This window comes from Myripristis murdjan, chromosome 16 (assembly GCF_902150065.1).
Source record: "Myripristis murdjan chromosome 16, fMyrMur1.1, whole genome shotgun sequence".
Taxonomy (NCBI): Eukaryota; Metazoa; Chordata; class Actinopteri; order Holocentriformes; family Holocentridae; genus Myripristis; species Myripristis murdjan.
Window position 1 is genome coordinate 34,702,171 of NC_043995.1, and position 12,403 is coordinate 34,714,573.

At 41.9% G+C, this 12,403-nt stretch overlaps 1 protein-coding gene across 2 annotated transcripts in view; it reads right to left on the reverse strand.

The window, feature by feature from the left end:
* The window catches only part of LOC115373526 (rho guanine nucleotide exchange factor 2-like), a 34,454-nt gene extending 23,239 nt beyond the window's left edge, over positions 1-11,215 (reverse strand). Inside the window, exon 1 of one of the 2 annotated variants that reach the window (XM_030071976.1) lies at positions 11,120-11,215. In XM_030071976.1, coding sequence (XP_029927836.1) covers positions 11,120-11,137 — 18 coding nt within the window. In that variant the 5' untranslated portion in view covers positions 11,138-11,215. Of the gene's footprint in view, positions 1-6,221; positions 6,394-11,119 lie in introns of those variants that run through there. The other variant, XM_030071975.1, reaches the window with a different exon arrangement.
* Positions 11,216-12,403: the final 1,188 nt, after the last annotated feature.

The window sequence follows — 12,403 nt, forward strand, 5'->3', positions numbered from 1 at the left end:
ATATTAACCATGTTAACCATGTTAACCATATTAATCACATTAACCATATTAACCATGTTAACCATGTTAACCATATTAACCACGTTAACCATATTAACCACGTTAACCATGTTAACCACGTTAACCATATTAACCATGTTAACCATGTTAACCATGTTAACCATTTTAACCATATTAACCATGTTAACCAAGTTAACCATGTTAACCATGTTAATATTAACCATATTAACCATGTTAGCCATATTAACCATGTTAACCATGTTATCCATATTAACCATGTTTACCATGTTAACCATATTAACCATGTTAACCATGTTAACAATATTAACCATATTAACCATGTTAACCATATTAACCATGTTAACCATGTTATCCATATTAACCATGTTAACCATGTTAACCATATTAACCATGTTAACCACGTTAACCATATTAACCATGTTATCCATATTAACCATGTTAACAACGTTAACCATATTAACCATGTTAACCATGTTAACAATATTAACCATATCCATGTTATGCATATTAACCATGTTATCCATATTAACCATGTTAACCATGTTAACCATATTAACCATGTTAACCATGTTATCCATTTTAACCATATTAACCATATTAACCACGTTAACCATATTAACCATGTTAATCAAGTTAACCATGTTAACCAAGTTAACCATGTTAACCATGTTAACATGTTAACCATATTAACCATGTTAACCATGTTATCCATATTAACCATGTAAAACACGTTAACCATATTAACCATGTTAACAATATTAACCATGTAAAACACGTTAACCATATTAACCATGTTAACCATGTTAACAATATTAACCATATTAACAATGTTATGCATATTAACCATGTTATCCATATTAACCATATTAACCATGTTAACCATGTTATCCATATTAACCATGTTAACCATATTAACCATGTTAACCATGTTAACCATGTTATCCATATTAACCATGTTAACCATGTTAACAATATTAACCATATTAACCATGTTAACCATGTTAACCATATTAACCATGTTAACCATGTTAACAATATTAACCATATTAACCATGTTAACAATATTAACCATCTTAACCACGTTAACCATATTAACCATGTTAACCATGTTATCCATATTAACCATGTTAACCACGTTAACCATATTAACCATGTTAACCATGTTAACCATATTAACCAAATTAACCATGTTAACCATGTTAACCATGTTATCCATATTAACCATGTTATGCATATTAACCATGTTATCCATATTAACCATGTTAACCATGTTATGCATGAAACCATGTTAACAATATTAACCATATTAACCATGTTAACCATGTTAACCATGTTATCCATATTAACCATATTAACCATGTTAACCATATTAACCATGTTATCCATGTTAACCATGTTAACCATGTTATCCATATTAACCATGTTAACCATGTTAACCATATTAACCATGTTATGCATGTTAACCATGTTAACCACATTAACCATGTTATGCATGTTATGTTTATCCATGTGTGGCTCTCTGCGCTGTGCAGACTGGAGGCTGGTGTGCAGACGCTGACAGTCTGAACTTCAGTCTGATCTGCTGGAAAGATTTCATTTCCAGACGTGCAGCGAGAGTGTAGCTGCATTTCACTTGGAAAACTTAGAGCACTTCCTCAAACGAGAAAGAATGACTGACATGACCTTCAGACGTCTGCAGAAATGTCACAATCAGAGAAACTCACTCACAAACTCAAGCTCAAATATTGTTTTGATATTTTTTATGTGTCATGTTCATGTGATTTTGGAGAGGTGCGTATCTGAACCTTCAACCTGCAGGTCTCCTCCAGGTTGCCTCCCCTGTTCTGATTGGCTGCCTGGCTCTGGGACTCAGCAGAGACTCGGCTCTGATTGGACGGTCAAATGAAACGACTGAGTGATTCTAATATAAAAGACCAGCTCACCTGACAGAAACCACATTCAAAAATGACAACTGAGCTCTCTCTCTCTCCCTCTCTCTCTCTCTCTCTCTCTCTCTCTCTCTCGGCAGAAGTTGGACACACACGCATACACACACACACCTGCTGCTGGTACACACCTGCTGCTGTCACACACCTGCAGCTGGTACACACCTGCTGCTGTCACACACCTGCTGCTGGTACACACCTGCTGCTGGTACACACACACACCTGCTGCTGGTACGCACCTGCAGCTGGTACGCACCTGCAGCTGGTACACACCTGCAGCTGGTACACACCTGCAGCTGGTACACACCTGCTGCTGGTACACACCTGCAGCTGGTACACACCTGCAGCTGGTACACACCTGCTGCCTGGAAACAACAGCTCAGGTTTTACGTGGAAGGAGGACGAGCAGAGTGTCTGTCTCATCTGTATATTGTCATGCTCACTCCATATGTATATTTTCACATCTCGTATCTCCTTTCCTTAGGTCAGCCCTTATTGTATTTTTTGAGTCTTTAGTCTTTATAGTCTCTATTGTATATTTTTAGCCTTTATTCTTTTTTTAGTTAACTTTATTGTATGTTTCTACTGTTGCTGCTGGAACACCAGAATTTCCCTGGTTGGGATCAATAAAGTATATCTATCTATCTATCTATCTATCTCTCTGAAATGATGTGTGTGTATTTGCATAGAGAGGTGGGCAGGTGAGACAGGTGGAGACACATGTTAATGCCAGGAGACAGAGTCTAAGTGTGTGTGTGTGTGTGTGTGTGTGTGTGTGTGTGTGTGTCCCTGAGCTGATTGGTTTTACAACCAATCAGTGTTTAGACAGCTGGAGTCGACTGTGTGTGTAGGTGGGAATGTTTAGTAGTGAGGAGTGTGTGAGTGTGTGGAGGAAGGGAAGTGGTTTGTGTGAATGTGTGTGTGTCAGTGTGAGTGTGTGTGTTAGTGTGTGTGTTCCTGTTAAGTGTTTGAACAGAAAGAAATCTTTGATGTATTTTCCATCTATAAAACTGCACACACACACACACACACACACACACACACACACACACACACACACACACCCTGGAGAGGAAGCAACAACACGGTCACCACTCATAATGCTAAAAACAATGGGCAAAATAATACTTAAAATATTTATAACATTTACAAAAACCTCTAAGTGAAGTTATGTTTGTCTTGTTATCTCCGTTTGTTTTTTTGTTGTTGTTGTTGTTGTTGTTGTTGTTGTTGTTGATCCGCAAAAAGATCCGGTGTGTTTTGTGATCCACTGGACGCTAAAGCTAATGCTACAGCTTTAGTTTAGTTTAGTGCATATTGATAGAATACTCACTCACTAACTCACTCATTCACTCACACACACACACACACACACACACACACACACACACACACACACACACACACACACACACTCACACACACCATCTGGCTGCATGTCCCTGGAAAAACACTAATTACAACTGCCTTAAACAGCTCTGCAGTTAACTGTTACTGTGTGTTACTGTGTGTTACTGTGTGTGTTACTGTGTGTAACTGTGTGTTAGTGTGTTAGTGTGTGTTAGTGTGTGTTACTGTGTGTTACTGTGTGTTAGTGTGTGTTACTGTGTGTTACTGTGTGTTAGTGTGTGTTACTGTGTGTGTTGCAGTGTGTTAGTGTGTGTTACTGTGTGTTACTGTGTGTTAGTGTGTTACAGTGTGTTACAGTGTGTGTTAGTGTGTTACAGTGTGTGTTACAGTGTGTTACTGTGTGTTACTGTGTGTTACTGTGTGTAACTGTGTGTTAGTGTGTTACAGTGTGTTACTGTGTGTGTTGCAGTGTGTTAGTGTGTGTTACTGTGTGTTACAGTGTGTGTTACTGTGTGTTAGTGTGTGTTACTGTGTGTTACAGTGTGTGTTACTGTGTGTGTTGCAGTGTGTTAGTGTGTGTTACTGTGTGTTACACTGTGTGTTACTGTGTGTGTTACAGTGTGTTACAGTGTGTGTTACAGTGTGTTACAGTGTGTTACAGTGTGTTACAGTGTGTGTTACAGTGTGTGTTGCAGTGTGTTACAGTGTGTGTTAAAGTGTGTTACTGTGTGTGTTAGTGTGTGTTACTGTGTGTTAGTGTGTGTTACTGTGTGTTACAGTGTGTGTTACTGTGTGTGTTGCAGTGTGTTAGTGTGTGTTACTGTGTGTTACACTGTGTGTTACTGTGTGTGTTACAGTGTGTTACAGTGTGTGTTACAGTGTGTTACAGTGTGTTACAGTGTGTTACAGTGTGTGTTACAGTGTGTGTTACTGTGTGTTACAGTGTGTGTTAAAGTGTGTTACTGTGTGTGTTAGTGTGTGTTACTGTGTGTTAGTGTGTGTTACTGTGTGTTACAGTGTGTTACAGTGTGTGTTACTGTGTGTGTTGCAGTGTGTGCTGCAGTGTGTTACTGTGTGTTACAGTGTGTGTTACAGTGTGTTACAGTGTGTGTTACAGTGTGTGTGTTACAGTATGTTACAGTGTGTTACAGTGTGTGTGTTGCAGTGTGTTAGTGTGTGTTACTGTGTGTGTTACAGTGTGTGTTACAGTGTGTTACAGTGTGTGTTACAGTGTGTGTCACTGTGTGTGTTGCAGTGTGTTACTGTGTGTGCTGCAGTGTGTTACTGTGTGTTACAGTGTGTGTTACAGTGTGTTACAGTGTGTGTTAGTGTGTGTGTTGCAGTGTGTTAGTGTGTGTTACAGTGTGTGTCACTGTGTGTGTTGCAGTGTGTTAGTGTGTGCTACAGAGCACTGTAACATGTTTTGAGTGTTCTGTGTGTTCAGACTGCGGCTCAGCAGCTGATTGATTATCAGCTGATTATCAGCAGCTGACTCTGTGTTGGGACATAGAATCGGTTGTTTACAGAGAGAACACAGTTGCTGTTTTGTTGTTGATGACGCGGCGGCTGTTGATGACATCACAGAGGACGCGGTGTCATAATAAATGTCATAAATGTGCAGATGATTTATTGGTTTGGTGCGAGGAGGCGACGTGCCGTCTGCAGCTGACCTCAGATCAGGTTACTACCTTCATTCTAATAATATCAAACTTTATTAAGAAAATTCATTCATAATATAACCTTAAAACTTTATTCTCAAAATCTTTTTTCTCACTCAGCTGAAAGGTGATGACATGAAGCCAAAGGTGACAGAGCTACAGATTGTAGATTACTGATTATAGAACAGATTATCATTCATTGATTATAGAGCTACAAATTATAGTTTATTCATCACTGAGCTACAGATGATAAATTATTCATAATAACTGCTCTGTTTTAAAGTGGTGCAGAGTTGGACACTGTGTTGTTTTGGCTTCATTTTTAATATATCACCAGTAATAAAAATAAAAGTTGTATTATTGATCAGTGAAATGCTCCTTTAAGTCGATTCCATTACTTTGTGTCTGTTTAGGAGGAAGAAGCTCAACATGGACGTTGTTTCCATGTAACATCAAAACTGACTTCCTCCTTTATAGAGCCTATATAATACAGCCATGTGTCTCTCTCTCTCTCTCTCTCTCTCTCTCACTCACACACACACACACACACACACACACTCCCCTCCCCCAGTCATTTCCTCCTGCAGGACAAAGCAGCCACGCTGCTGCTCCGGAGAAAAAAAAAACCGACAGAGAGCAGGAAACCCAGTTTTCACACATACACACACACACACACACACACACACACACACACACAAACACACACACACACATACACACTACATTAACACACATATACACACCAGAGTAAATATGAATAAATAAAGAAAGAAATAAAGAAATAATAAAGAAATGTTCAGAGTGAACAGAAACGGGAAAGTGAGCGCCGCCTGGAGCTTCTCCAACTTCTGCCGAGAGAGAAAAGAGAGAAAAGAGAGAGAGAGAGAGAGAGAGAGAGAGAGAGAGAGAGAGAGAGAGAGAGAGAGAGAGAGAGAGAGAGAGATGAAAATAAAAAAGGGAGGAATTAAAAAGGAATAAAATGCTGTCCCGGGGCGGACTCGGCAGCATCGAGCCGTTATTCTCTGCTCAGAGTCGCGGCGGCCGGTCGGACTCACTTCCTTTTTTATTTCTGATGTTTAACATGAAACCGGAACCTCCGGCGACACGTCGCAGCTCCGTTTTACACGTCCGATACGTTTTTACAGGATTTCTCGTGATTTTTTTCATGGTTTCCCACGTTACAGATGGTTTTTCCAGGTTTTCTCCGCGGTGTCTCTGCGGGTCATTGTCCGGGCTCGTGACTCACCTTTAAGTTAATTTCCTTCATCCTGTCCTGTCTCGACCTGCCGTCCAGCAGCCGGGACATTCCCGCCGCTCTGCCGTCTCGCTTTAAATCCACGGGAGCCCAGAGGTCAGAGGTCACGGGTCCAGGTTTCAGGTCCGTTCAGAGGTTGTCGGTTCTGTTCCCGCAGTCTGCTGAGCACGGTTCCGAGGAGGCGGGGCTTCTGACGACTGACAGACCCTCTGTCTACTTCTGACCAATCACAAACCAGCCCGCTGCTGCCTCTGGCCCCGCCTCTCAGCCAATCATGTCCCTCCTCACATTTCTCCCCGCCCATTAAACCATAAAAAACAAACCAAATATAATATGAAACTAAATCAAACAAAATGAAATCATGGTCACATTATGTGCGTGCGTACGTGCGTGCGCGCGCGCGCGCGCGTGTTTTATGACCACTGGGCTTTGCTCTGCTTTCAGTGGAAAGGAAAAAAAAACTTTGTGCATCACCAGAAGGTTCAGCTTATAGCAAAATAAACTGCATACACATATTTATATATTCATATACACAGGGCACGTGTCTGTAAACATGAATATGAGAGATTTACAAACACATCAATCACTCATCTGTGTCTCACTCTCACTGCCTGTCTCACTCTCACTGCCTGTCTTACTGTGTATTTAACTCTTCACCTTCCTGCTGCTTTCCTGATTTTCTCCCAATGAAGATTGTTAGTTTTCCTTAATTGCTCTCAGTCTGTCAGGCTGGGTGAGACAGGTGGGTGAGACAGGTTAGGGTTGTGCTGGGTGAGACAGGTGGGTGAGACAGGTTAGGGTTGTGCTCTCACCCACCTGTCCTACACAGGTGGGTGAGACAGGTGGGAGGAGAGGTGGGTGGGACAGGTGAGTAAGACAGGTGTCTCAGATGTCTTCTGTCCCCATGGCCTGCTGTACCTGGTCTCACCTGGGAGGGTTAGGCTAACCCTAACCCTGTCTGGCAGGTGTGGGGTTAGGCAGGTGTGGGGTTAGGCAGGTGTGGGGTTAGGCAGGTGTGGGGTTAGGCTAACCCTAACCCTGTCTGGCAGGTGTGGGGTTAGGCAGGTGTGGGGTTAGGCAGGTGTGGGGTTAGGCTAACCCTAACCCTGACGTCTGTCTGTGGTTTCCTGTCTGTGGGAGACGGGAAACTCTAAACAACCTGAAGTTGAATTTGACAGGTGAGCTGTTTCCTGCTTGTCTGTGATTGGTTGTTGATCGGTCAGGTTGCACTGTTTCTGTGGTCTGGTACAGGCTGATACCAGCAGGTTGCCATGACAACTAACTGGAACAGATAACAAACACAAGTGATAAAAAAGGAGGAGAGGGAGGAGGAGAGCTGATGCAATCCTGCCATCCAAACAGCTGGTAGAGAGAGAGTGAGACAGAGAGAGAGACAGACAGACAGACAGGGAGGGAGAGAGAGAGAGAGAGAGAGAGAGAGAGAGAGAGACAGACAGACAGGGAGAGAGAGAGCGGGAGAAGTGGAATGTTAGGAGGCTGAAGTTGAACCAACAGGAATGTTTTAATCTAAAAAAAACCTTAGACACAAACACAAACACATGTTAAACAGATGTACAGACAGACAGGCAGACAGACAGGCAGACAGACAGACAGACAGACAGACAGGCAGGAAGACAGACAGACAGACAGACAGACAGACAGACAGACAGACAGACAGACAGGCAGGCAGGCAGGCAGACAGACAGGCAGGCAGGCAGACAGACAGACAGACAGACAGACAGGCAGACAGGCAGGTAGACAGACAGACGGGCAAACAGACAGACAGGCAGGCAGACAGACAGGCAGACAGACGGGCAGACAGACAGACAGGCAGACAGACAGACAGGCAGACAGACAGACAGACAGGCAGGCAGGCAGACAGACAGACAGACAGACAGACAGACAGACAGGCAGACAGGCAGGTAGACAGACAGGAAGGCAGGCAGACAGGCAGACAGACAGACAGACAGGCAGGAAGACAGACAGACAGGCAGACAGACAGACAGGCAGGCAGACAGACAGACAGACAGGCAGACAGGCAGGTAGACAGACAGGCAGACAGGCAGACAGACAGACAGGCAGACAGGCAGACAGACAGGCAGGAAGACAGACAGGAAGGCAGGCAGACAGGCAGACAGGCAGGCAGACAGGCAGACAGACAGACAGACAGGCAGGAAGACAGACAGACAGGCAGGCAGACAGACAGACAGACAGACAGACAGACAGGCAGGCAGACAGACAGACAGACAGGCAGACAGACAGGCAGACAGGCAGGCAGACAGACAGGCAGACAGGCAGACAGACAGGCAGGAAGACAGAGAGGCAGACAGGCAGGTAGACAGACAGGAAGGCAGGCAGACAGACAGGCAGACAGACAGGCAGGATGAAGTTAAAAGGGAATAAACCAGGAAAAGAAAAACCTGCAGAGGAGCAAACTCACAGCCACACCTCCCCCTGCTGGCAGAACACTGAACTACACTGTAATTACAGCAATGGCATTTGTACTGCACTGATTATTACTGCAGTATTAGTACAAATTACCACAGTATTATCAGAGTATTACTCCAGTGCTTCTAAAATATATTAGTAGGGGAGAGTGGGGTAAGTAGTGCCAATTTTTACTTAAAGTGCCTTTAAAGAAAGGGGATTACAGTAATGCCTCCAACTAAAATATGCACATATAGTTTAGGATGTTGTGCATCCCTGGGAACAATCACTTTGGATCTTATATAAACTGTTTGAGAAATATAGCTTTTGAAAAAAAAGTGGTTTTGTGGCACAACTTGCCCCTGGTGCGGGGTAAATTGTGCCATTAGAGAGAATACACTGGGGTAAATTGTGCCATTGATAATTGAAGTAAAACAGATAATTTTAATCTCACAAATGATAATGCTATATAAAAGCAAAACAAATTCAACACAAAATTATTTATTTAACATTTATTTATTATTTTAACAAGATCACAGGCCACTTTTCTATAACGAGGCCGAGCGCCACATGAACACATACCCAGAACAAAATAAAAAGTCCAAAATGAGCACCTGCAAATCATCTTCACCTGAATCTGAATAGTTTTAGTGATCAAAGGTAAGAAAATAATGTACAATAACAATAAAATACAAGAAAGTAATATATAGTATATAGTCACAAGCTGTACCACTGGCACAACTTACCCCAGGCCCTTTGGCACAAATTACCCCAAGCCCACCATTTTGAAAAAAATGCATCCCCCAGCTGTTTTGAGCTAACATCATGCTAACTGTATAGACTCATGGTGTAGCTTACTAAAGTACTAAAATCTGTGTGAACTGTTTTCAAAGTTTTCTATAATTGTTCAAACACAGCAATCAAAAAACCTCAATCATGGAAATTTTACTTTGGAGCGCAAAAAAAGGTTTTTTGAACTGAAATGTGCTTACCTCTCAAGCCATGTGTCTCCCTTCTTTGCAGGATGAGTGAAATGGATGCCTCTTCAAAAATATGTGGTCACATGACCAACTTCTTCTATAGTTTTCTAGATAACAGGGGTGGCACTACTTGCCCCTTGGCACAAATTACCCCACTCTCCCCTATATATGGTATATGTAGTATTACTACAATATATATTTGTATATGTAGTAGTAATACTACAGTATTACACCCTATTACTACAGCATTACTAGAATATTAGCACAGTATTACTACAGAATTACTACAATATCATTAACAAAATTAAGTGATAAAAATGGAGGTGACGAAAATACATGTGATTTTAAAAACACAGTAATGAATTAAAAAGCAATTTGATTAATTTAGAGCCGAACTGATCTAAACAGTTGTTGATGAAAACAGAGCGCTGTGTCATCATTCATCATCACAACACAAAACTGACATTTATCAGGAAAGTTGCGTCAAACATGCGAGTATCAAAAAGAAACTAAACAAATGAAAGTAATGAAAACACTTACAAACTGATAATGAAAGTGATAAAAAAAAGACTGATGAATTGTCAGTTGATTTGCTAAACTTGATTGACATTTTATTTGAAATGCAGGAACTGCAGGAAAACTCCAGTGTTACTGCAGTATTGTTTTATTTTATTTATTTATTTGCACAATAAAATCAAAACATCAGAGCAAAAATGAAACAGCAATAGACTGTGCAGGTGAGATACAGAAAACCCCTAGGGGCTTATAGGAGTATCCCACCTCAAAGTTTGATTACAAAAAAAAAAAAATCTATGCCAAAAAATGTCAACAAACCAACAAAAAAAGAGCGAATATACATTAGATCAATGCAGTAAATGTGTGTAAAAGTGTGTAAAAAGGTAAAAAGAGTGTATGGACCTATGTGAGTATGTGTACATGTGTGAGTGTACATGTTTATGCATGAGTGTGAATACGAGTGTGTGGAAGCAAAATATGAAACAAAAACACCAAACCCAACTACCAAAACCCAGTTTGGACCCTCAGACACTCACAGTTCCTTAGAGAGAAACTGTAGGTTGGAGAACTGTTCCACTGCTGTGCTCCTTTATATCTAATAGAGAACACACATTTGTATTCAACTGGAAAAATGAACTACAAGGCTGGGGAGCAGAAGCCGGGTGATGGAGGTATTACTCCAGTATTCCTGCATTGTTACTGCAGTATTACTCCAGTATTCCTGCGTTGTTACTGCAGTATTACTCCAGCATTCCTGCAGTGTTACTGCAGTATTACTCCAGTATTCCTGCAGTGTTACTGCAGTATTACTCCAGTATTCCTGCAGTGTTACTGCAGTATTCATGACACCAAAGGCCCCAGGTCAGACCTGAAACTGGGCTGGATCAGCAAGGACCTGGCCACACACACACACACACACACACACACACACACACACACACACACACACACACACACACCACTCACCTTGTGCTGAGTGGCCATCTTGCGGAGGAAGCTCAGGGTTCGTCCCAGAGGACTTCCTGCCGTCTTCCCACGCCTCCACCGCTCCTCCTCCACCTCCTCCCCTCCTCCCCTGTCTCTCCCTCTGTCACACACTCTCGTCCCCTCTGAGCTCAGCCCCTCCTCCTCCTCCTTCGCACTGTCATTGGACAGGAGAGACAGGTAGAAGGCTCAGTTCAATTCAATTCAATTCAAACAACTTTATTAATCCCACAACGGGCAATTAGTTATGAGCAGCAGCAGGTTGACTCATGCACACAAAACAAATGCAAAACAAACACACCAAGTAGCGTTGTGTGGAATAGATCCACAAATAAATTAATAAAAGTGCATGGTGTCACTAAGAGACCCATAAATAATGTGCTAAAAGGATTTCAAAAGAATCCTGTAAGAGCCAGAGAAAAAAATGAAAGATTAAAAGTCTTAATTTAAAAGTTTGAGTGCAGAAGGAATGTATGTCCTACAGGCAGGTAGGACATGTCAGGTAGGACATGTCTGCCACCTGAGGGCAACAGAGACAATTCATCTCCAAGAACATGGCCTGAGGAGGCCGAGATACACTCTGCTTTCTGGAGGATTAGTTTGTTACCAATAGGGTTGGGTACCGAAAAGCGGTGCCAACAGGGCACCGGTTCCAATATAAATGGTAGTAACGAGACTGAATAAGAACAAAAATTTCGGTGCCTCATTTCGGTGCCGCCCCCTGGTGTTCCAGCGTCAACTTGCGGTTGTTGAACGTGACGTCGGCGCCGCTGCTCAGCACACTTATTGATCAAAGCCGATAGTGACAGGGATGCTGACTAGGGCCCTATAATTTCCGCGAACACATAATCGCGGAATTAACCAAATAATAATAATAAAAATAAAAAAAGAACTGCACCGGCACCGTATGAGTCCAAAAGGCAAAGAAACTCTCCAGCTACAGCAGCGCACTGACATAGATTATATTTTCACTGGCTAACAGCAGCACACTGGCTTAGCTTGTCTATTCAGAGAAGAGGTATCACTTTGGCTTATTTTTCATATTCAATCTATGTTATCACAGGCATACTCCTGCTCATTCATTGGTAGTTGAATAGTTAGGTCTGTTTGATAAGTAATTTACATTCTTTAAACAAATAATAATTTAACATATTGTTAAATTATTGGAGTCAAGCTTACTGGTAAACATCTACTCCTTCAAGATAATTTATTATGTTCTACAACTCATAAACATACACCAACACTACATACTGAGTGTTTGAGCAG